The following is a 22777-nucleotide window of genomic DNA, read 5'->3' on the forward strand; positions in this document are numbered from 1 at the left end:
TTCTTTGATGTTTCAGAAAGACCCACACAGATGTGTTCAGTAGGTATTGTTGATTAGACCTCTGTTCAGGTTGAAGCTAATGTAAAAATGGTACTGCCCTCTAGTTGGCGCCATTCATTTCAAATATGACAGTGATATATAACACTGATGTTTGGCTTAAAAATCCAGCGTGTAGAATTTAGTGGTCAAGTTGCAGATTGCAACTGACTGAATACCCCTCACTTCTCGTCTTGAACAGAACATGAAGGAGAAATTACAACGGCCAGGAAAAGTGAAAAGGTCCAATGTTAGCCAGTGTTTGGTTTGTCCCTTTTGGGCTGCTGTAGGAACATAGTGGCTCAACATGGAAGACTCTAATCAAGAGGAACTTAAATGTAAAACCTTTAAAAAGAATGCGAACCCAGTGTTGGTAAATGTAATTATCTTTCTTGTCAATTTACGTTTCCTAATATATGGGTATACAAAGCAGTTATGGAAAACGAATCAATAAATATGGTAATACATTGGTTTGGATGGGGGTTAAGCTTCATGGAATACCCACTTTAGATATTGTGGAATAAATAAAACAATTCTTCATTCTTCTGTCAGAATGTCAGTTTGGCAGCAGGTGGAGAGTGAGAGCTGGCTGATCAACAAACCTTTGTTCATTGTTATTGATCAGAAACGGTGGCCCCTCCTCCTCCCGTATATATAATTGTTGACAATCTCTCTCTCCTAGCCACAGTCCACCAAGACTCCCAAGTTGGTCAACATGGGTTGGTGGACGCTTCATAACATTTTATTTTTTGTGCTTTTCTGTAACTCCAATGGACAGTTTGACTCTATACGAAGGTATTTTTCTGTTTTGTGCTGACTTTTAGGATAGTTTCTATCTTTGAAGTTTTGTTTACTAATGCAGCTGTGTTCTTTACAGAACCCACTGGCGTGACAGGTATGTATATGCACAGTTCATTTATGCAATTGCAACCTTTTTTTTTTTTGACAGCTATTTTCTGAGTTATTAGTTTCTGAATCTGTTTACCCAGATTTACTGGAATAGACACATACTTTGCCCGCCATAAGTAAGTAAACAAAGCTGGACTCTTCATTAATACAGTAAAATGAAATTTAATTAAATTAATTAATTAATTTGTACCTTATCATACTGAAGATAAATGCTATGGGACATTGTCATGACTGAGATTAACACTTGTCCTGTTTATTTGCAGCCTCGAAAATCTGAAGGTCCCAATTAGGACTACGCCGAGGTACAGTTGGATGCTTGGTCTTACAGCCCTTGAAACAGTGAAACTACTACTATTAAAATAATAAATTATAGTTTTACTCTATATTGTCTTTCCTCTATTTTACAGCACTAGAGGTAATAGTGGCATAGTCATACTAGTAATATATAACATATAAATAACAGTATTCAGGGTCCCCCAAGACTTTTAAGAAAATTTTGACTAGACACCAAAAAGTGTCTTGTTCATAAGATAAGATCAGAAGATATTACAAATCTTTTGTAGAAAATTATTAGGATACTGTAGGACCTAAAGAGTTACTTTATATCATGTGTATTATTGTGGGTATTTCTATTATTTGTAGTAGTAGCAGTTGTAGTAGCAGAGGTTTGGGTAGTCTAGTAGATGTATAAGTAGTTATTGAAGTAGGAATAATAATAGTAAATATAGTGCTAGTAGTACTTAAAGTTCTACCCAGTTAATGAATGCTTGCTCTTTCTCATGTTGTGGTATTTCCTCCCAGGTTCACCCTGCTGGCTCCAGACCTGCTGAGGGCAGGCAGTCAGGAGAATATCTACCTGCAGGCTGATGGTATGTCCAAGCCTGTCACCGTCTCCATCTCCATCCAGGACTTTACAAAAACCACCACACTCCTCCAGGATTCTGTGACACTCAACCAGGACAATGGATTCTATGCTCTCAAGACTATACAGGTGACTCACCGGGGTCATGACTTAAGATGCATAGGTCTAGTTAAAAGAGACAAGTGTATTTTGGCAAACACTCAATTAAAAACATTTATAAAATGATCATTGTAATCAGGATTAGGGTAGAAGATTTCTTTTGAAGATAGATTTAAAGTTAATAGACACACATGTAAATTAAATGAAAATGAAAGCTTTGCTTATCAGTTTTTGTAGCTTTAGACAAGATTAAAACTGAAAAATGCAATTTCATCTTCTTTTTTTTGTCATTCATCCTGATGAGTAAACCTCGTCATTCTCATTATGATGCATTTCCTGAATTTAATTAACCATCCTGTAAATTAATCTAATTTGATCCCAGCTTCCTTTGGATAATTTGAACCGGGAAGAGAAGAAGCACAATTATGTGTATCTGAAGGTGAACTTTCATGACATACACTCTGAGGAGAGGATCCTGATGGTGTCCTTTCACTCCGGATACATCTTCATCCAGACAGACAAACCCATCTATAACCCCGGAGACACTGGTGAGAACCAATGATGCTGATGAAAACGTGAGATAATTGTGCATGAATGACACAAAACAACCACCAAACATAGTTATAACATACCCACCAAATAACCATGTTTGAAACTGCTGATCTAGTATCGTTAATAATGTCTGTATAGGATTAGATATTTGAAACACATTTCAATAATAGAAGTGAAACTATTGTTGGACTGATATAAGGATCATAGTAGAGTATTTTTCATTTTGTCTTTTGTGCTTTTTTCTCTGTCTTCCAGTTCGGTTCAGAGCCTATGTGTCCTCTCCATCCTTTAAGGCCTTTGACAGCCCTATCACAATAGACATCCAGGTAAACAAATCAATCCTCAGTCAATTAATGATTAGTCCCTAGACAGAAAATGAATCAGTCGTTTCGTAATACAAACTCTGAGTTTTTGCTGGTTTATATCTTGAGTAAGAAAGAGAAATAAGAGCTTTGAAAACATAACCTTGGCACCTAAAGCACATTTTTCACTGTTTTGTTGTTTTACATTTTATAGATTAAAAGCTTGATAGATTGATTCATAATGAAAAGGGGTCAATGGGTCATAAAGTAACGCTGATATCCTGTTGAATTCTAGGTTAACTTTGTTTAAATGACCTGTTTGTGTCTTTATTCCAGAATCCAGACGGTGTGGTGGTTAACCACTTCTACAGGACCAGAGCCGTTGATGGCGTCTTTGGAGAAACTTTTCCTCTCTCTGAATTTGTCAAGTAAGACTCATCTTGCTCAGTGCTAAAGAGTTTGGCATGATTTATTGAGATAGAGCTGTAAGATACACCAGTTTTCTTTACACATATTGGGCTTCCCAGCATGATATGTTAAGGAAGGCATGTTTCTGTCAATATTTTCATCTGGAATTACCCAGTAGACCGAGAAAAAATGTGATTAAAAGCTCAAGACACATTTTGCACAATTGATTATGAACAAGACAGAACAGACTGTAAGTTGATGATGGTTTCTGCTAGGGTAAGGCAAGTGATGTAGCTTATTTGCTTTTTGTTTTTAATTCTTTCATGTACTATTTCTGGCATTACTGGATGTTTGTGGCAGTGAAGGAACATGGACGATTACTGCAAAGTTTGACCACTGGCAGCAGAACACATTCACCTCCCAGTTTGAGGTGAAGAAATATGGTAGGTCATGTTCAATGGTGCTTAGTTTTGCTAATAACATCAATTCTATGTATATTATTTTTCAGCTAGGCGTTTATTACTAGTTTATTTAGGAGCCTCTTCACCATATTTATGGAATGTTGTGTTTTAGTGCTTCCTGCCTTCAATGTTACCTTGACACCCAGCAAGTCCTTCCTCAACCTGGATGACAGTGAACTGACAGTAGAGATCTCTGCCAGGTCGGTCTAACACACTCACACATGAATGCTCATTATGCCAATTTATTATATATCCATAGGCGATATTCATTCACTATCTTCCTAAGGTGAACCTTAACCCACACTACTACTGATTGAACTTTAACTGTTACCTCTGTTGACAATTACCTCCACACTTAGGTCCTATCAATTCTGTGCGTAGTTAATCCTAAACATAATCTTTTAACCTTAACTCTAAAACCATGTCCTGACCCTAAACAAGCCTCTAAAGAAAGCTGCATTTCAACACAAATCTAAACTATCCTCTGAAGAAGAGGTCCAAAACTTGGACTTTTTTTTGCAAGGGCGCTTGATCTTCATACAGACACTACAAGAATGTACACATGAACACATAAACCTTGTCCATTAGACTGTCAGATGACATGAGTATTTTCCTCCAGAGGTTTTGAGTATATAAGAAAATAATGAATGAAACCCCCCCCTGTCTATTGACTTACCGTCGTAGTGATTTTGTTTCAGGTATCTGTATGGGGAGCCTGTCCAAGGGACGGCCTATGTGGTGTTTGGGGTGAAGATCAACCAAGAGAAGATACGGTTGCCTTCAGTGAAGCAGGTGTCAGATGTAAGTCACTGATCAATCCCAGAGTTTATCAGCTGAACATTTAGCAAAGCTTTTTACTTGCTAAATGTTCAACTTTCTCCATTAACTATTCACACTAACCTTGGGAATTGAGCTTGTTTGTTGGACATGTTTGCCAATGGTTTTATATGAGTACAGTGTGTTGAGCACAAAGTTTAAAATTAAAAGAAGTTTTTGCTAGACCTTTCAACCACATCTCACAACCTTTCTCAGTGGATGAAGTTTGCAGTGTATATCAGTATCAGTTTGCTCATTGTGCAACCTCTGTTTATCAAGGCTGCAGCATGCTGTTGTCCAGTGATAGTTTATACGTGGACTTTGAGCCAAGATTTATTTTAAAACACAATTCTAAATCTTTGTTAATCATTTGTTAAATCATTCATAACAGCTGGATAGCCTTTATTTCTGTCAAATGTTTCCTTTTTTAATTACACTCGCAGCTGGAAAGAGGAGTTGTCAGCCTGAGCATGGAGGAGCTCAAGATGGCTTACCCCAACATCAGATCTTTGGTGGGCAGCTCTGTGTATGTCAAGGCCTCTGTGCTCACCAAGTCAGGTAAGAACTTTATGTCACTGGGTACAGAGGAAAAACAATAGGAAGTCAACCCTTTGACAAGAAATGTGTACATATCTAATACAAAGATTGTCAAACATGGATTATATTGTTCTTTAAGATTATATATAATTATGCATGTTATCAGTTTGTTGTGTTTGATTTGTTCCCTGTACCAGCAAGACTAAACTCTTCAAAATGTCGCAATCAGACCACAGTTTATGTGTTTCTCTGTATAGGACAGATCAATGGTATTATCTAAGCAATTCTACTTTTGAAATGTACCCTGGTCTGGTGTGTATCAATATGACCTTTAGCCCTCTGAACAAACTCACATCAATAAAAATCTTTCCAGTTGCCTCAGCTTTTAGAAATGTGGGACAATTTAATCACTGGTACATACAGTGAGACACAACATTCAGAATCTTTATTTTGACCCTATGAAATAAAATTATCTGTAATTTCAAAAATGAAATATGTTTATAAAGTGATATGGTATAAAAATGTCATGGTTTCAGAGGGAAAACTCACAAAAAGATTAAACCGTGCTGTCATTAGAAGTGCTTTATTGACACTGTTTTTTCTGTTGTACAGGAAGTGATTTGGTTGAGAAAGAGAAAACTGGCATTCAGATTGTGGAGTCTCCCTATGTTGTATCCTTCAAAGATACACCAAAGTACTTCAAGCCTGGCCTGCCCTTTGACTTTACAGTAAGATTCCATCCATCCTTCCTTTGTGTTTACGATCTATCAACTAAACTTGACAAACTATAATATCACAGAGAGAAATTTTTCCCAACCTGTCCAGATCCAGGTGAGCCACCATGATGGTTCCCCAGCCCGTAATGTCTTGGTCAAGGTGAACCTGCTGGACACGCCCTTGACTGTCTCTTCTGGCACCACCAGAGCCACCATCAACATGCCCACCAATCAAAGCCCTCAAACCATCACTGTAAGTATGACTGTATGCTACTTTAAGACAGAACTACCACCCACCTGCCATTGGCTGAGCATGGATTTACAGATGGATTTACCTAATGTTGTGAGAATTTAAACTATGAATCATCACACCTCATCTGTTCTTACTGTATACTTTTCCATCCTTTCATGTTTTCCTAAAATTTTTGGTTGTTTCTATTTTTGGTTGAATTCACCTAACCATTTGCTTTAAGAATATGTTGGCTTGCTGTGTTCTGTGACATGTTGTTGAAAAAGAGGCCTGATGCCATATAATGTTCACAGCTACTCCGTCATGCCGAATAAAAAAAAAAAGTTCAGAGTGACAGATTTGTTATTGGCGGCTGTGGCTCACAGGCAGAGCGGGTCGTCCACTAATCAGATGATCGGCTCCTGCGGTCTGCATGCCGAAGTGTCCTTGGGCAAGACACTGAACCCCAAATTGCTCCTGAAGGCTGTGCCATCGGTGTGTGAATGTGTATGAATGGTTAGATCCGCAAACTGATGAGCAGTTGGCACCTTGCATGGTAGCCAATGCCATCAGTGTATGAATGTGTGTGAATGGGGTGAATGAGATATGTAGTGTAGAGCGCTTTGAGTGGTCGGAAGACTAGAAAGGCGCTATATAAGTACAGTCCATTTGCCATTTATTTATCTATTCATTCACGATTTGCTGAACACTTCAATTCAGTTAGTCAATCAACAAAAAGTGAGATTCAATTCATTTCAATAACTTCAATAAATATTAAAGACCTTTGTCAAACAAAATGGCTCAAAGTTTTGCTCGTTTCTACATTTATCATCTTTAGTTTCTTTAAGACATGCTTTTTGAAGACACCATCTTGTGATGGCCATTTTTACTATTTTCTGACATTTCATAAAATGCAACTAATCGGCAGATCAATAAAATATAATAATAATACTAATAATAGTAATACTACTACTACAATAATAATAATAATAATAATAATAATAATAATAATAAACATAATCATTAGTTGCAGTCCTATTTTGCTGTACAACATACATTTGTGTGTCTTATATGTAATTTAAATAATACATGTACAAAGATGGACAACCTTGTCATGAAATCTTTATTTTGGTTCCCGTGTGTTTGTATTGTTGCTTTGGGTTTGTGTTAGACATCTATCTTTGGGGTTATAAAGTCAAAAACCTTAATTGTTTTTTTGTTTTTTTCCCCAGGTTGAAACCACACAGGCTGATCTGAGACCAGAGCAGCAGGCCAAACAACAGGTCACTGTTCAGCCATTTGTCACCTTTAACCAGCGCAATAAGAACTACCTGTACATCTCTACAGGAACCAACAGGGTGTCTGTAGGAGACAATCTGTCCCTGAAGCTGAGTATCACTGTTGCAGACCAGGCCGACAAAGAACACATTAAACAAATCACTTACCTGGTGAGACAAGAACACCACATCACATTTTAAATACACTTGGAAGTTAGAAAGTCAAAATGAAATAAAAAACTCCTCCCCACTTTAAACTCTTTCAGGTGCTGAATAAAGGAAAAATCATTGTTGCTAAGCGCCTGGATGTACAGAATCACCAGTTCACCCACGTTGGACTGTTGGTTACTCCGGAGATGATGCCGTCATTTCGTTTTGTGGCCTTCTACAGTATTCCCTGGCAGGGGCGTGAGGAGGTGGTGCCGGACTCTATCTGGGTGGATGTGGCAGATTCCTGTGCTGGAGGGGTGAGATCAGCTCAGTCTCAGATTTGACTAGAGTTTGTTCCATAGTTGAAAAAGTTCAGCAACTACATGTCTCTTGTCAACAAGCTAAATGTGTTCTTATGTAACACACAGACTTTGGCTCTGTTCACACTGGCTTAAAGCGTAAAGTGTAATGCTGACAACATCCTATACTTTTCATTTGTTTCAGCAAATCCCATATGAGTTAAAGTATATTTTAAAGTATAACATATTTCCCAACAAATACAGTATTTAGTCCTGTTTGATTATCATTTACTAAAAATGTCAGCATTATTGTTAAATTCTGATCCTTCCTGTGACTCCTTTAATTGATTAATTAATTTATTTGTTTGTTTTCTTGCTTGCATCATTATGTTGAATGAGGCCAATGCAGTGACACCCTTTTGCACTTTTCATTCATTCTCTCTTACAGCTGACAGTTGGACCGGTGGGTGAAGTACGTAGAGACTACGTGCCTGGGAAGAGCTTTAGTTTTCAGGTCAGAGGTGATCCGGGTGCAAAGGTCAGCCTGGTGGCTGTGGACAATGCTGTGTATCTGCTTAGCAAGGAAAGACTTACCCAGAGTAAGGTAAGAGGTGTATTTGGGTGTTGATGGTGGAAGTGTATTTATGTACTTCATCTTCATCTAAAATAGAACTGGTGCTGGATGATGCAAGAGTAATTTATAGCGAAATGTGTAGCCTAATCAGTGTTTTATTCTTGTTTTTGTTTTTTTCAAAAGTGTTATTCTGAAACTTAAAAAAATGCAAAAATGCAAATGTTACTTTGTCCTCAATGGGACCTTTTCTTCAGATTTGGAATGTGGTGGAACATGGAGACATTGGCTGCACTCGAGGGGGAGGCAGAGATGCCACAGCCGTGTTCTCAGGTGCAGGATTGCTCTATGCCTCCAATGCTGGGTTCAAAACCGGAACCAGACAAGGTACTAATGAGCGACATGGAGCAGCTGTCTGCTCACTCTTTGTCTTTGAGCTACTACAATATTGTAAAAAAAGAAGACAAATATATTTATATATATTCCTTTCTTTTCTTTCAGCCCTGCAGTGTCCAGGCAGTGCTAGAAGGAGGCGCTCTGCTGAACTGTTGCAGCGTAAAGCTCAGCTGGGTAAGTGTCCTCTCCAGCTCTGAAGGGACATATCCCTTAAGAGTTTGTGGGGACTTGATTGTTGATAGAAATATTGATTTCTATATTAATAGTACTGATGACTTTCCTGGTTCCCTCTCTCCATCTTCTGCCTCCAGAGAGTCAATACAAGGAGAAGTTGCAGCGTCGCTGTTGTAATGACGGCCTGAGGGCAATCCCCATGCCATACTCCTGTACGAGACGTTCCCTCTATATCACAGAGGGCTGGGAGTGCATGCGGGCCTTCCGCTATTGCTGCGCCACTTACAGGAATGAAATGTTTGACACCGAAATTCCCACCACGCCACCACCCATGACCACACCACTTCCCACTACCTCACAACCCCCCAGGCCCACTTTTCCATATTTTGGACGTGTGGCATTATCTGAGCCACTAATGCCTTACAACCGGCGGAACATTGGTAACTACTTTTTAACTTTTTGTTTCCATCATATTTGATCTTGAGTTATTGGGATATCGTAAAACTTTTTCACATCACAAATTTTGTGGTATGGTATTTATCATGTTGGTTTAATGTGTTACTGTTGCCAGCATGGTCTGCAGGTCCCGACTAAAATCCATTGTGTTCTGGATCCCAATCACACACTGAACACTGGCATATGATCTTGAACTCTGGTTTATTTCCATTTTGACCATCAAAGCACTGTCATATACATCTTATTTCCACAACAAGACAAGATAAATCGCATCGCATACACATAAAAAACTAGTTCTTTCAATCTCTTAAAACTCACTTTACAAGGAGAATGCGCAACAGAAAACTATACATTTTACACACATGACCAAAAGCATTATTTCCGCCAAATTTATACCTTGTGGAGATTATCATACTCATACTCTGGACTTTTTTTCTTCTAATAGCGCTGTGAAGTTTTGTTTTTATGAGTGGGTAACTGCTTTATTGTATTGTGTATTGCTCTTATGAGGAAGGAAATGTATTCAACATGTTTGTTAGACCCAAAGAATACACAGTATACACAATACAATACTCACTAATACACATTATTAGTGAGAAACACTGAATGCAAACATACATTATACTTTGTTTGCAAAAGAACTGCACAGGGAACATCTAATTTTGCAAGAACTTGTGTGTGGGTGCAGACATATTAACAGCTTCTATAGCTTGATATATATCTTATTATATATAGATATGTAATGAGACTAATCATATGTATAGGTGTTCATAGAGGTTGGGGAAATGAAAGGATGGGACTACGTGGAGTACCTGGACCACCTGGACCACCTGAACCTGAAGTGCATAGAGAGTATACACATTCAGTTGTAAACGCAGCAGCATCAGCAGAATATCGGCCGGTCATCCATTCAGTGGAGGAGGAAGGGGCAGAGGAGGACGAGGAGGAGGAAGAGTGGGAGTATCTGGATAAGAGTGATGTGTATCTGCGATATAAGTTCTTCGAGTCTTGGCTGTGGCAGGACATTAATCTGCCAAGCCAGGCAGACAGAGATGGGTGAGTGAAAGATGAGAGTATATGTGGGTGTCCTGAATTGAAGTGAAGTGGTTTCATTGGACTGCAGTGTAATCTAGGAATATTTGACTCAGTTTGTTTGAGTCCATGACTTATCCCCACAGAAACAGGACAGTAAACAAGTCATCCTGTAAAGATGACACAGAGATTCAATGGGGCAATAAGAACACAATATGCCTCATGTCTCAATTGGCTAATAAACCTCTTGCAATTTTAAAGATTCTGTGATATGCTGCAATGGCGGTGTCTCCTGTGTTTGAATCTTGTTTGTCCAGTATCTGTAACAGTTTACAGTTACCTTCTTGGGCTTGTTGACATAAACTTAAAAATTCTGGAATGGACCATCAACCGGGTCCCCAAAAGTTATCAAAATCCAGCCAGTGATATTTGACAGACCATGCCTTAAAAAAATGGGCCACACTCTGTTTCATCACATGAGACAAAATAGGTTGCACTGTGAACGGTCTGGATTACATAATGTTTTGTTGTGTCAGTGATAACAGCACTCAGAATCAACAATGCTGACTCAGTTTTCCAGTGTTACACAAACACAGCATTGATCTCTATACCTCTGTTCAGCAGTGTGTGCATGCGGGCTGTCGCTTAGCTCAGTTGGTAGAGCAACTGTCCCATGCACAAAGACTCAGTCCTTACCATGGTGGCCCAGGGTTGGAACCTGCGGCTCTTTCCCGCATGTCATTCCCCATCTCTCTCCCCACATTCCTGTCACTCTTCAACTGTCTCTATCAAATAAAGGCCACAAAAAATATCTTAAACCCCCCCCCCCCCAAAAAAAAAGAAATGTGTGCATGTGTGTGCAGAAACCTGTGTCCTGTAACCTTGGCTGTATGTGTGCCATGTCCTTGCTGCATTGTGAAATCAGTCAACCCAAACTGCAAAGTTGCTGTTCTTCCTCATCACCAAGTTACACCAAGTTTTACAAGTTACCTGCTGGTATGATTACAAAAAAGGTGTTTTTAAATCACAGCCTTTTTAATTAATTTTCATCCAGTAAGTTAACATTTTTACAGCTTTAGATGTTTTTGTTTCATCTCCAAAAAAAAAAAGGAGCTGTGGTTTTGACCTTTGTCCTTTTTGCTTGTGGTAACCCAAACATGAATCTGATCAACAGGTTTGCGTCTATGAATGTGAACAATGCCTTACCTGACAGTATCACAGAGTGGGGACTTCTAGCCATCAGTGCATCCCCTCATACAGGTATGAATATAAATATGCAAATACTTGACTTTGAGATGTCTATATTTATATCTATACATTCTTTACGAAATGACACAATAATATATGTTTTGGTAATGTCTCATGGCTCAAGCTCATATGTTATTTCTTTTTGATTTCTGTTTTTTTTTTTTCATTTTTGATATTGGGTTTGCTATTGTCTTAAAATGGTAGATCAGTTTGATGAATTATAGTCCATACTGGCAGCAGTAAATGGCTGAAATGGATCAAACTATTCACTATTTATAATATATATATCCAGGGATTATTTATTTATTTATATATACTTTTAAATAAAAGTTGACACTGGATGGAATCATTTCCTAGTAAGCTTGTTGACTTACCATCATTCAGTTGCTCAACTCTGTAGGAAATTTAAAAAAAACCTTCAGTGGCTTAACAATTGTCGATGGTCTAAGAACACAGCAAACCTAATTCTTAATGCTTACAATTTACTGAAAAAGCAAAGGAAAGGATAAGGAACTACAACTCATACACTTTCATACATGTGCAGAAGACCCATGAATAATGTGCCTCTGAATATCTGTAGGTTTCTGTGTTGCTGAGCCTTACAACTTCAGAGCATGGAAGCGATTCTTTGTGGACCTGAAACTGCCGTATTCTGTAGCAAGGAACGAACAAATTGAGATTAAAGCTGTGGTCCACAACTATGGCTATGAAGACCTGCATGTAAGAAAATCATCTCAAAATTACACAGCAGTGTCTTTCTTTCTTTCTTTCTTTCTTTCTTTCTTTCTTTCTTTCTTATTCAGGGTGATTAGTATATATAGAATTCATATTTTATAACAGGAATTGCCTGATGGATTAAAAATCTCTTTCTAGAGAAATATAATGCTAACCTGCTAACATGCTGATGCTGAAGTATAGATCACCAGATTAGTTTTGCTAAATAAAGCTCAGGTTGATGAGAATGTGATTAGTTTTATTAGGTTATGAAGTATTGGACAAACAGCTTTTTTGAATAATGGCACTGGATGAAAAAGCCAGGAATGACCAAAGTTATTAAAATTCATCCTCAGGAAGAACATGGATGTGTGCAGCATCTAATCACCATTTAGTCCATCTAGTAGTTCTTGAGCTATGTTAATCTAGACCAATGTGGTTGGACCCATTCTGCAAGAAAACTCTCATCCACTAATCAGAAGATCGGCGGTTAAATCCCCGGTTTGATCCCCTCCAGTCCACATGTCAAAGTGTCCTTGGCCAAGATACTGATCCCCAAATTGCTCCCAAAGGGCTGTGCCATCACTGTGTGAATGTGTATGAATGGTTAGCTCCTAAAAATTGTTGAGCAAATGCCATCAGTGTATGATTTTGTGTGAATGGGTGAATGAGATACGTACTGTAAAGAGTGGTCGGAAGATTAGAAAGGCGCTATATAAGTACAGTCCATTTACCACTCCATTTACATTTGTGCTGTGATGGTTTCCGCTCAGGTGAGGGTGGTGCTGATGAAGACAAAAGACATATGCAGCATTGCCTTCAAAGACAGACACACACAGGAAGTGAAACTGGCGGCTGGCTCGTCTGTTGTGGTGCCTTACACCATCATACCCCTGGTGGTGGGGAAACTTCCTCTGGAGGTGATGGTGGTTGGCAGAGACATGATGGGAGGAGACCGCATCCAGAAATTTCTACGGGTGGTGGTGAGTCACCTTTGACGATAAAATGAGGGGAGGGTAATAATGGGAGCCGGTAAAGTTTGTTTCCTTCATCAGCCTTTTGGAGGTAAAAAAACAGAACATGGAAATTGAAATTCTGGACTCTGTTCCTCTCTGTTTTGCACAGAATACGTACTGAAGATAATTAAAAGATAGCAGTTTTGTAACGAAAAAAGATCTGCTTCGATCATAACTCTTTCTATATTCTTAACCTGAACAGCTGGATGGAGTGCAAAAAACTGAAGTTTGGACAACAGTGTTGAACCCAGCTGCTGAGGGAGGTAAGAAGACCGCAGGGATGCATGATTTCATAATATTTCATATATTTCATGTAAACCACATAGTAATGTACAACATTTGTGTTTTGGCCTCTAATTCTGTTGTGGTCATAGAAGGTGCAAATCAAAACACACTTTTCTTTTGTCTCTTGGGAATACTTAGACTCAAAGCATCACAAACCAGAATGTATTTATTTAGTAACATGACAATGCTGTAAGGGTTATTAACAAGCATTAACCAGTTCAAGTGGACATCTTCTCACAGTCTTGTAGTTAAATAACTGTAGTCAGTAACTCAAAGACCTATTTCAGACCTAGAAATAAAAAATTCTAGTCTACATGAATTTGGTGTCGGACTTAAATTCCCACAAGTTTTAGTTTTGTGCAAAGTGTTGGACCCTTTCGTAACCCAGGCTACATCTTTTATAAAGAAAACTGAACTACAAAGTACAGAAAATGACCAACTTGAGTTTGTCTTCATTTTGATAGAAATTCTATTATGTGTTTCTGTTCCTGGGTTTGCCAGCCTTAGTGAGCTTTTTATACATATTTATCTGTCCTTTCTGTGTGTTGGGAAAATACTTCTAATGCTCAAACAAAGGTAATGCATATTTTCAGATTATTCCAGTTTTAAGACAATTCAATTTTAATCATAGGTTTTATTGGTTCACAGTTCAGTAAAGTTACAGATACAACATGTTTAAACTTCTTAACTTTTAAGGCTCATGTTTAGTTGTTGTCAGGTGTGGGTTTAGACAGTTATGAGGTTTAACTTGATGTCTTTGTTTATGTCCACCACAGGAACACAGACAGTTCGTATGGGAAAGATTGAACTGAACTCAGTTGTGCCGAACTCTCAGCCAGAGACATTCATCAATATCAGAGGTCAGTCACTGACCTGGTGTGAGTGCGGTGTCACACTGAGTGGTGTGTGAAGGATTACTAACAAAGAATGGACTGATTCCACCTCTCTCCTCCAGGCAATGTGCTTGCAGACAGCATTGATAACTCCATCAGTGAAGACTCGCTGGCTTCTTTAATCCGGATGCCCGGCGGCTGTGTGGAGCAGAACCTGGCCACCATCACCCTGCCACTCATTGCCACCCTGTACCTGGAACGAACCAGCAACTGGGAGAGTGTAGGAGTGGAGCGGAAGGCTGAGGCTCTCCGATACATCAGGAGAGGTAAGAGAGAAGGAAAGAACACATGGATAAATAGATCAATGAAGGATATCCAAAAGGCCTAAAGGAAAGAATTATAAATGAGTGGATGCAAACATAGATAAATTAAGATAGACTGCTTGTCTAGCTGTCCAGTCCATGGACTGATCTGAATGTGTGTGTACTGATGAACAAATGGATGGTGCACAGCAGCAGCCACCAAATGCTGGATAAAATATACAAGTGGCTCGTAGATCTGTATCACTCAGCAGCATGCTTTACTTTGCATGCATGATGGATGATTTTGGAACATGCTTTGTTTTTCAAGTTAGGATCACAGAGTGATCCCATCCCATCCCATCTTTGTGTTGTGTTTTCAGGCTATGAGAAACAGCTGGCGTACAGAAAAAGCGATGGCTCTTATCCCCCCTACAGGAGTGAGGGTGCAAGTACATGGTACTGTCCAAAATTTGACATTTTACACATTTAACTGAGTCTCTGAAACCCATGAGCTGATTTCCAAGAACATCTGGTGGACAGTTGTTTAAGTTTTTGATGATCTGATATGATGAGAAATTTTGGAATTTAAAATGATGTTTGGAAAATATAATTTTTAAAAAAGAGCCAGTGTACTACATTTTTTCACTGTGCCACCTTCCTCTGCACGGTGCTAGATTCCTTGTTACTTAGTCTGTAAGATTAATAGTGTGTGTTGGACAGCGAGTGTTTAGAAGTGACAAATGTAGGCTAATCACAGTCCACTTGAATGTCAGGATCACAGCGTACGTGGTGAAAGTTTTCTCCATGGCTCACTCCATCACTGGCATCAACGAGCAGCAAGTGTGTGACCCTCTTCTCTACCTGGTGAAGAACAAACACCGGTCATATGGAGTTTTTGTAGAGGACAACCCCGTTTACAGCACAACCATGACTGTGAGACATGCACACACGTCAACCTGCTGACAGAGTTAATTCTTTCCATTTTTTTTCTCTTTCCATCTCCTTAGCCCATCATTCTTGTTGTCATCTCAAATTTATTTTATATAAATGAATTTGTTCTCAGAATGATATAACAGCATGATTTTAAGTTTTGAGTCCACTGTTCCTTGACAAAGGTTTTGTCTTTTCTTTTAGCATACATCTGTGAGCAAACAAAAAATAAAACATTAATTTTGACTCGGAATCAAAAAGTGAGGGCATATTTTCCAAGCTGTTATTTTGCAGTTCACCATCATACAGGAAGAAATCAGTCCTAGAAGAGAAAGAGAGACAAATGTCTAATTGTACCTCAATAGACCAGAATGCAACACAGACACAAGGCTGGTGTTTTTAATCAATTTTTGAATGACATTTTGTAAAACAAAGGAAGCTGATTTGCAGAAATTGGAATCAACTGGTGTTGTATATCCAAAGGTAAAGTTACTTTCTTCTCAAGATTTTAATAAAAACATCTTTTTCTTCCTCCAGGGTGGTCTCCGTGGTGATGACCCCATGATAACCCTGACAGCTTTCGTCCTCATAGCGCTCACAGAGGCCAAGCAGGCCGGGATCCGCTGCAATGATCCAAGTGCAAACATAGAGGTAAATCATGCAAAGACATTATCTGTAGATTTTTTTTGTTTACCTCACTGTTAATATGATTATTAGTAGCTGTATTTAAAGCTAATGGCTACTATATGTGTCTGCTGTAGAGCGTTACCCATAACACAGCTGAATACTTAAAGAGAGCTTTGATGAAATTGGGAAGGAGACCGTACACTGTGGCCATCGTCTCATATGCGCTGGCTCTGCAGGAGAAGGGTCGCTACAACCCAACAGAATCTTTACTCAGAGCTGCAGCACGAGGTATACTGTACACTCGTCCCTGTTTCATTTGTACGGTACAGAGAATCTTACCTGCAAAGACAAGTTACTTATTGTTCCTTTAATAAAAACTGCTTCTGTCAGTTTATTTTATTTTTGAGATGTCAGATGTCTTTTTATGAACGACAACAACACATTTTGTTCAGTCTGACATATCAGTGCCTCTGTTTTCCACTCCTCCTTAACTGTATTTAGTGTACAGTTCAGGCACACAGCAGAGTAAATGCAAAGGTTAAACATTACACAAGTATAATGCATGTAGCCAGATCATTTTATAATAAACATACCAGACATATCCAAAAAGTTGTTAGTTTGTTCAAGGTTAGCTGAAAAAAAAAAAAGATAGTATGTTGCTCTTCTCATTAACTTACGATCCATCTCTTCCAGGTGGCGGACACTGGCCTGACAGTAAGAACACCTTGTTCACGCTGGAGGCAACTGGCTACGCATTGCTGGCTCTGGTCAAGATGGGACGCATGGAGGAAGCTGCTGTGCCATTTAAATGGCTGAACAGCCAGCGGAGGAGAGGAGGAGGCTTCGGCTCGACTCAGGTAACACCAGAGTCTGGTGGCTGATTTGCATATCCAACAATTTGTCATTTGTCTGTGCTTACACTGTTGACTGGCAAAGCAGACGTTTATTCAGACTACTTATGGACAAAGTGTTTCATTAAAAATGATTTATCATAATCATTTATCATATTGATGAAAAAATCAAATGAATCAAAAATTGTCATAAAGCATTGCTACCCATTGACCCAAATGACCAACTGCAACCAGGGATATCAATAGGGTAGCAAAGTGTACAGCAAAATACCTAACAGTTGACTAATTTCTCCATCTTACTGTACGTAGATGATGCTCCCTCTACCGAATAAGATGATAAGAATGATTGTTTAGATCGTATGACTCGCTCTCAGCAGTAATATAATGGGCAGATTTGTCAGACTGTATCTGAGTAAATATCTTCTAAAATTCTAAAACTGACAAACTGACTTTCTGTAACGGTCAAAACTTCATGTAGAGTGTATGACACATGTCATATATGACTGTTCAGTTACAGCATGACAAAGCAGCACAGTAAGGCCAGAAGAAGAAATAACCCTAATGTAAAAAGTTTATCAAATACAATGTACTACAGTCTTACTTTTGCTTCTCTGTCCTCTCCCAGTCCACCATGGTGGTGCTCCAAGCACTGTCAGAGTACCTGATTAACAAACCTCCTCCTGAAGACCTCAGTCTGGATGTGGACGTCAGGATAACAGGACGCAAGGAAATCCCCTACAATTTCAACCCCAAGACTGCCTATGTTGCTCGTTCCTCCAGGGTGAGAGACATGACACTGAATGTAAAATACAGGCGAGTTAAACAGTAGGAGATGTTTCTCACTCGCACACCTCACAGATAAGGTCCATAACATCAAACTGAGCTTGGAAGATATATGGTGCAATAACAACTGCAGGGATTGTATTGAATATATATATATATTTTCAATGTATTATACCAAAAATGTCTTCTTTTCTGTTCTGCAGTTGCCTGCTAATCTTGATTTGGAAGTGCAGGCTCGAGGGAATGGACAAGGAATACTGGAGGTACAATCACATTTTTGATTTAGCAAGTTTTTGTCCTACACATATATACAGTACATAGATTAAATGAATGCTGTGATTCCATGACTGACTTTGTAAATAAAGACTGGTATTATTCAGTTAACATGCCAGTGAAAACTTCAATTGGTTTGTATGTGATTGATTTTTTTTATTTTTTTTACTGATTTGTTGTGTGTCTCTCTTTTGTTTTCAAGGTTGTGACGTATTACAACCAGCTGCCTGAGTTTGATGAGAAAATGCCCTGCAAAGACTTTGAGCTTAACGTCACCATTGAAGAATCCAGCAGTAACTCACCTTCTCACTATATGTCATACACGTTCCTCTTTTTATTCCTAGTCATACACATCAGGTTAATCGTGGTTTCATTTTCACTGTGATATGTCTGGAAGAGATCGATCAACAAAGTTTTGAGAGCGTAATGTAATGCAATGTAACGCAAAGACAAACATTTTATTGATATTTGTAATGTAAGTCACCACTGTACACTACGACAAAAAGCATAACATTTACAACAACATGACGTAGCATATACTATTATAATCATTTAAGAATATAAAACATCTGTATATTAAATAATGCTTTCTTTCTGTGTCATGACAGTGAAGCCTCCAGCAGATGTAGAAAAATCCTACCAGATCACCATCAAAGTGAGGTGAGTTATTGTTAATGTTTATTAAAGCTGAAGACGAAAATGTTCTTAGGCACAATATTGTAACTTTCCTTTCAGGTCCAATTTAGATGTTAATTGGTGTATTGTAATGTTGGATGACACATTTAATCACATGCCCTCCCATTCTGATCTACTGATGACCTATCAGAAGCCTGTCTTTTTGTTGACATCTCCTCAGGTTTAGTATCTATCAGTGCTTGTCTCCTTCTGTCCCACAGGGCTTTAGGACCCCAAGATGTCAGAATGGTGGTTCTGGATATAAGTCTGCCAACTGGCTTCACCCCAGAAAACTCTGACCTGGAGATGGTAATCAGCATCCTACAACTTGTGCTCATGAATCTGAAGGCTTAGATGGAAAATGATGATACTTTAAAGCTTAGCTTGCTCATGTAGTCTACATACATACACTTACACTTATATACAGGAACAGAAAATAATGAATTGAGTTTTAGTAGTATTGAGTTTTAATAGTTTTACTGCCATTTTTTTTTGCTTCATTGAGTTACTGGTCCACCTTTGCCTCAACTGCTGAGTTTGTTTGTGTTATTGTGTGACCATAGTCTTTTAACACATTAGTTTGGATTTGAAGGTGGCTAAAATACATGTTGTTGTGCCGACCAGCATCTGCTGTAGGTAATATACACTAACAATGGATACACACCTCATACAACCCCAACCCGAACTATCTCTGTTTCAGTGTCTCAAAGTTACACTGAGAACTTTTCCAAAGCAGAATAGTAAAGAAAGGAAATTTTCAGAACGACATATGCCACCAAATTGCTCAGTAATAGCTGTTGGAGCAAAGTCCAAATCAGTCCCCCTCAGATATAAATTTAAAAAAATGTGATAATGATGTGTGATAATGTGTGATGAGACTGGTCACATGTTTAGGCTGCTGTTGCTAACTCTTTGTATGTGTGTGTTTGTCCAGCTGTCCAACTCAGTGGACCGTTACATCAATAATTTCCAGATTGTTGATAACCTGAGCGACAGAGGCTCTCTGATCATCCACCTGTTCAAGGTAAAACACTGTAGAGAACAAGTCAAACATATTTGTTTGGGACCAGAGGGAGTTTAACTGGTTAATTTTCACAAATTTAAAGTTGTCCTTCCAAGAAGCAGGTTTGCTTGATTGTCTGGATCTTGATCTGAGGTAGATTTTACACAGCAGTGTTACACCGATAACTCAGTAAATCAGATTTTCGGAAGACCTCTCACTTGGGAGCTCAGGCTTGCTAAATGAATATTTGCTCTGTAATGTTTCTGCTTGTCTTCTCTGTTGCACTAAATCATCCTCCCCTGTCGTCCTCTCAGGTGTCTCACAAAGAGCCAGAGATCCTGATCTTCAGGCTTCAGCAGAACTTCAAAGTCGGCCTCCTCCAGCCATCCTCAGTGACAGTCTATGAATATTACAACCCAGGTAGCAGAGCACATCCTGACCATCACAGCTCATTACAGCAGATAATCCAAAAGAATTCACCTTTTTTTACAAGATTTTACCTTTATATATAAAAATGAGATATTTGATATAAATTTAATACAACTGTTATTGTGTCCTTCTTTGCTGCAGACTTCATTTCTATGAAACATACAAGAAAGTTTACTCCTTCCATCTTAAACATCAGTTAAAACACAATATATAACATGTCCCATTTATTTATTGTTACACTGAAAAATATATATATATATATGACAGGTGTTGTGCCTCTGCTCTTGTCACAGATCACCGTTGCAGTCAAGCCTACACTCCCAGTGAGGACAAAGAGCAGCTCAGTCAGGTCTGCAGGGACAACGTCTGCCGCTGCACACAGGGTAAAGCGTGCACGTCAACAGATGTAAATGTTAAATGTTAAAGATGTCAGTTATTTTCAATTACTTTGAATATTTTCTCATAATCTCCAGGCGACTGCTGTGTCACCAAAACTGACAGTCAAAATTTCCCCCACGAAGAAAGGGAGACATTTGCCTGCAAGAGTTTACACCACGGTACGATACACTGTCACACACTCACAGCTTCATCACTCGTAGATGCTGAACTGTTTTTCAGTTTAAGAGGAAATTATTTGCAATGCATAGTACAATATATAGAGAAACAGAACAATATTCAATATTTTATAATAAGTGACTAACAGCTCTTGAGCAATTCAGTTTTGGATCTAGCACACAAATAAGAGGAGCAGTTGTTTGGGGTATTTTGTGGCAAGATTAATAACATAATTTTTTTTATTATTTCTCTTATAAGGCCATGGAAACAATGACAGCCATTTACAATACAGTATCAATAATTTACATCAAGCTCCATCAGTGGGACACTAGACACATTAGGAGTCATCCTCTCTGAATCACCAACAAATTTCATGGCGTCAACACCACAGGCCTACGAACAGAACAAAGAGTCTATCTTTTTGCTTGTGCTTCAGTTTTCCAGGTGAAGGTGCTGAGTGTCAGCCAGAGTTACTACGACAAATACGAGATGGAGATCACACGAGTTATCAAGCTGGGTGAGTCGGTGATAAATGATTTAGCTGATAAAAATATAATTTGGTGAGACGATATGGGCTGCCAAGTGACCTCATGGAGCCTCCAGCGCGACACACACCTGATGAGCCTGTGGTGGGCCAACCTTGAGTTAGGGTGTATTGTGATAAAAGGCCGAAACACCCAATGAGGCCGGGGTGCACAACTGATGATGTGTCGTACTGGAGGCACCAGGCGGTCTTCCCCCCCAATCCAGACCCCAACCCAAGAGGACATCTCCATCAACAGTGTTGTGCTGATTTATCAAGGGATTGTAACATCTAGTCCTAGTAAACATACTGGTGGACCCATACTCACACTTGTTTGAATTGATGCTCTGTTATGTGGTGCAGCTATATACTGTATATATTATAATCTGAATGTCTACAGGTGTGGAGGCTGGAGTTGAATTTGGTCAGAAGAGATTTTTCCTGTCTCATGGAGGCTGCAGAGATGGACTCAACCTGAAGCAGGGCTCTCAGTATCTCATCATGGGCCCTAAAGAGGACCATTGGAACACTGACAGTGAGAACGGGTAAGGAGAGCAAGAAAAATAGATGTTAAGTGAAAGAAGGAAAGAGAACCTATACAATAATGTATATGTGATCTGAAGTCTTGACAAAAGTAAAAAACAAAAAAAAAAACAGGATAAATTGTCTCATGGAGTCCAAACACAGGTGGCGGTGGTGACTGATGACTCTGTTGAGGCTGATAAAGTTGATGGATCTGAGAAGACTGGGCGGTCATGGGGGAGGTGAAGGAGTGCACATAATGGCAGCCTGAAGTCAGAGAGAGAATCATATTTAAAAAGTCTGCAGCAAAATGATGCATGCATGAGAGGAGTGAATGGAAGGACGAAAGAAACGAGAAATTAACCACAGGATGCAAGTGTCAAAAAATAGTGACTGAACTGAAACTGAAACCTGAGAAATGTTGGAAATGAAAAGTATTTTTATGACCTAGTCAGAGGAAGTAAACCTTAAATATTCCGACTTGAAATAAGGAAGAAAAACTGTTAGGAGATGCATCATAAACATTTTGACACATACAGTCAAACAGTCTTCTGATTTTTTTAAATACAACATAAACTGTCTTTTATCCCTTTTTTTCTCAGATTCATCTACATGTTAGGAAAGAACACCTGGGTGGAGCGCTGGCCTTCATCTGCAGAGTGCCTCAGCGATCCTAGTCTGCAAGCTAAATGCAAGAACCTCGATGATACTGCACATGAACTGTCTGTCAATGCTTGCAGGCTGTAGAAGTGTCGGAGCAGCAGCTGCACACTGCATACCATAACTGTGAAGATTCATTGATCATTTTAACACAGCCTGTGGATAAATGTTAGAAACTCAGTTGTGTTTTTACTGTGGAAAAAAGTAGAGCTAGATATAGCAACATACCCATGAGGGTTTTCTATGTTTGTGATTATTATTAAGAA

At 38.9% G+C, this 22777-nt stretch overlaps 2 protein-coding genes across 10 annotated transcripts in view; one reads left to right on the forward strand and one right to left on the reverse strand.

Annotated features, from left to right (window-relative positions):
* Positions 1–722: 722 nt before the first annotated feature.
* Positions 723–22745, forward strand: LOC104938979 (complement C3). Its single transcript, XM_019269978.2, has 44 exons — positions 723–831; positions 914–931; positions 1026–1061; positions 1209–1247; positions 1747–1936; positions 2289–2454; positions 2714–2784; positions 3097–3188; positions 3529–3611; positions 3742–3829; positions 4328–4430; positions 4889–5003; positions 5595–5710; positions 5808–5951; positions 7160–7375; positions 7471–7671; positions 8102–8257; positions 8482–8611; positions 8726–8794; positions 8932–9234; positions 10015–10306; positions 11457–11542; positions 12111–12250; positions 13018–13227; positions 13463–13523; positions 14322–14405; positions 14501–14704; positions 15061–15136; positions 15454–15613; positions 16148–16261; positions 16372–16525; positions 16931–17094; positions 17714–17869; positions 18075–18134; positions 18347–18437; positions 18753–18804; positions 19041–19128; positions 19754–19843; positions 20137–20242; positions 20545–20634; positions 20725–20808; positions 21243–21323; positions 21730–21874; positions 22454–22745. The coding sequence occupies exons 1-44, from the start codon at positions 752–754 to the stop codon at positions 22596–22598; spliced, it is 5349 nt and encodes a 1782-aa protein (XP_019125523.2). The 5' UTR covers positions 723–751; the 3' UTR covers positions 22599–22745.
* The window catches only part of LOC104939516 (B-cell receptor CD22), a 509789-nt gene continuing 508892 nt past the window's right edge, over positions 21881–22777 (reverse strand). For all 9 annotated transcript variants that reach the window (XM_027283228.1, XM_027283227.1, XM_027283224.1 and 6 more), the window contains one exon: positions 21881–22118. The gene's annotated coding sequence lies outside the window, so the exon portion shown is untranslated. The remainder of the gene's footprint in view (positions 22119–22777) is intronic.

This window comes from Larimichthys crocea, chromosome X (genome assembly GCF_000972845.2).
Source record: "Larimichthys crocea isolate SSNF chromosome X, L_crocea_2.0, whole genome shotgun sequence".
NCBI lineage: Eukaryota > Metazoa > Chordata > Actinopteri > Sciaenidae > Larimichthys > Larimichthys crocea.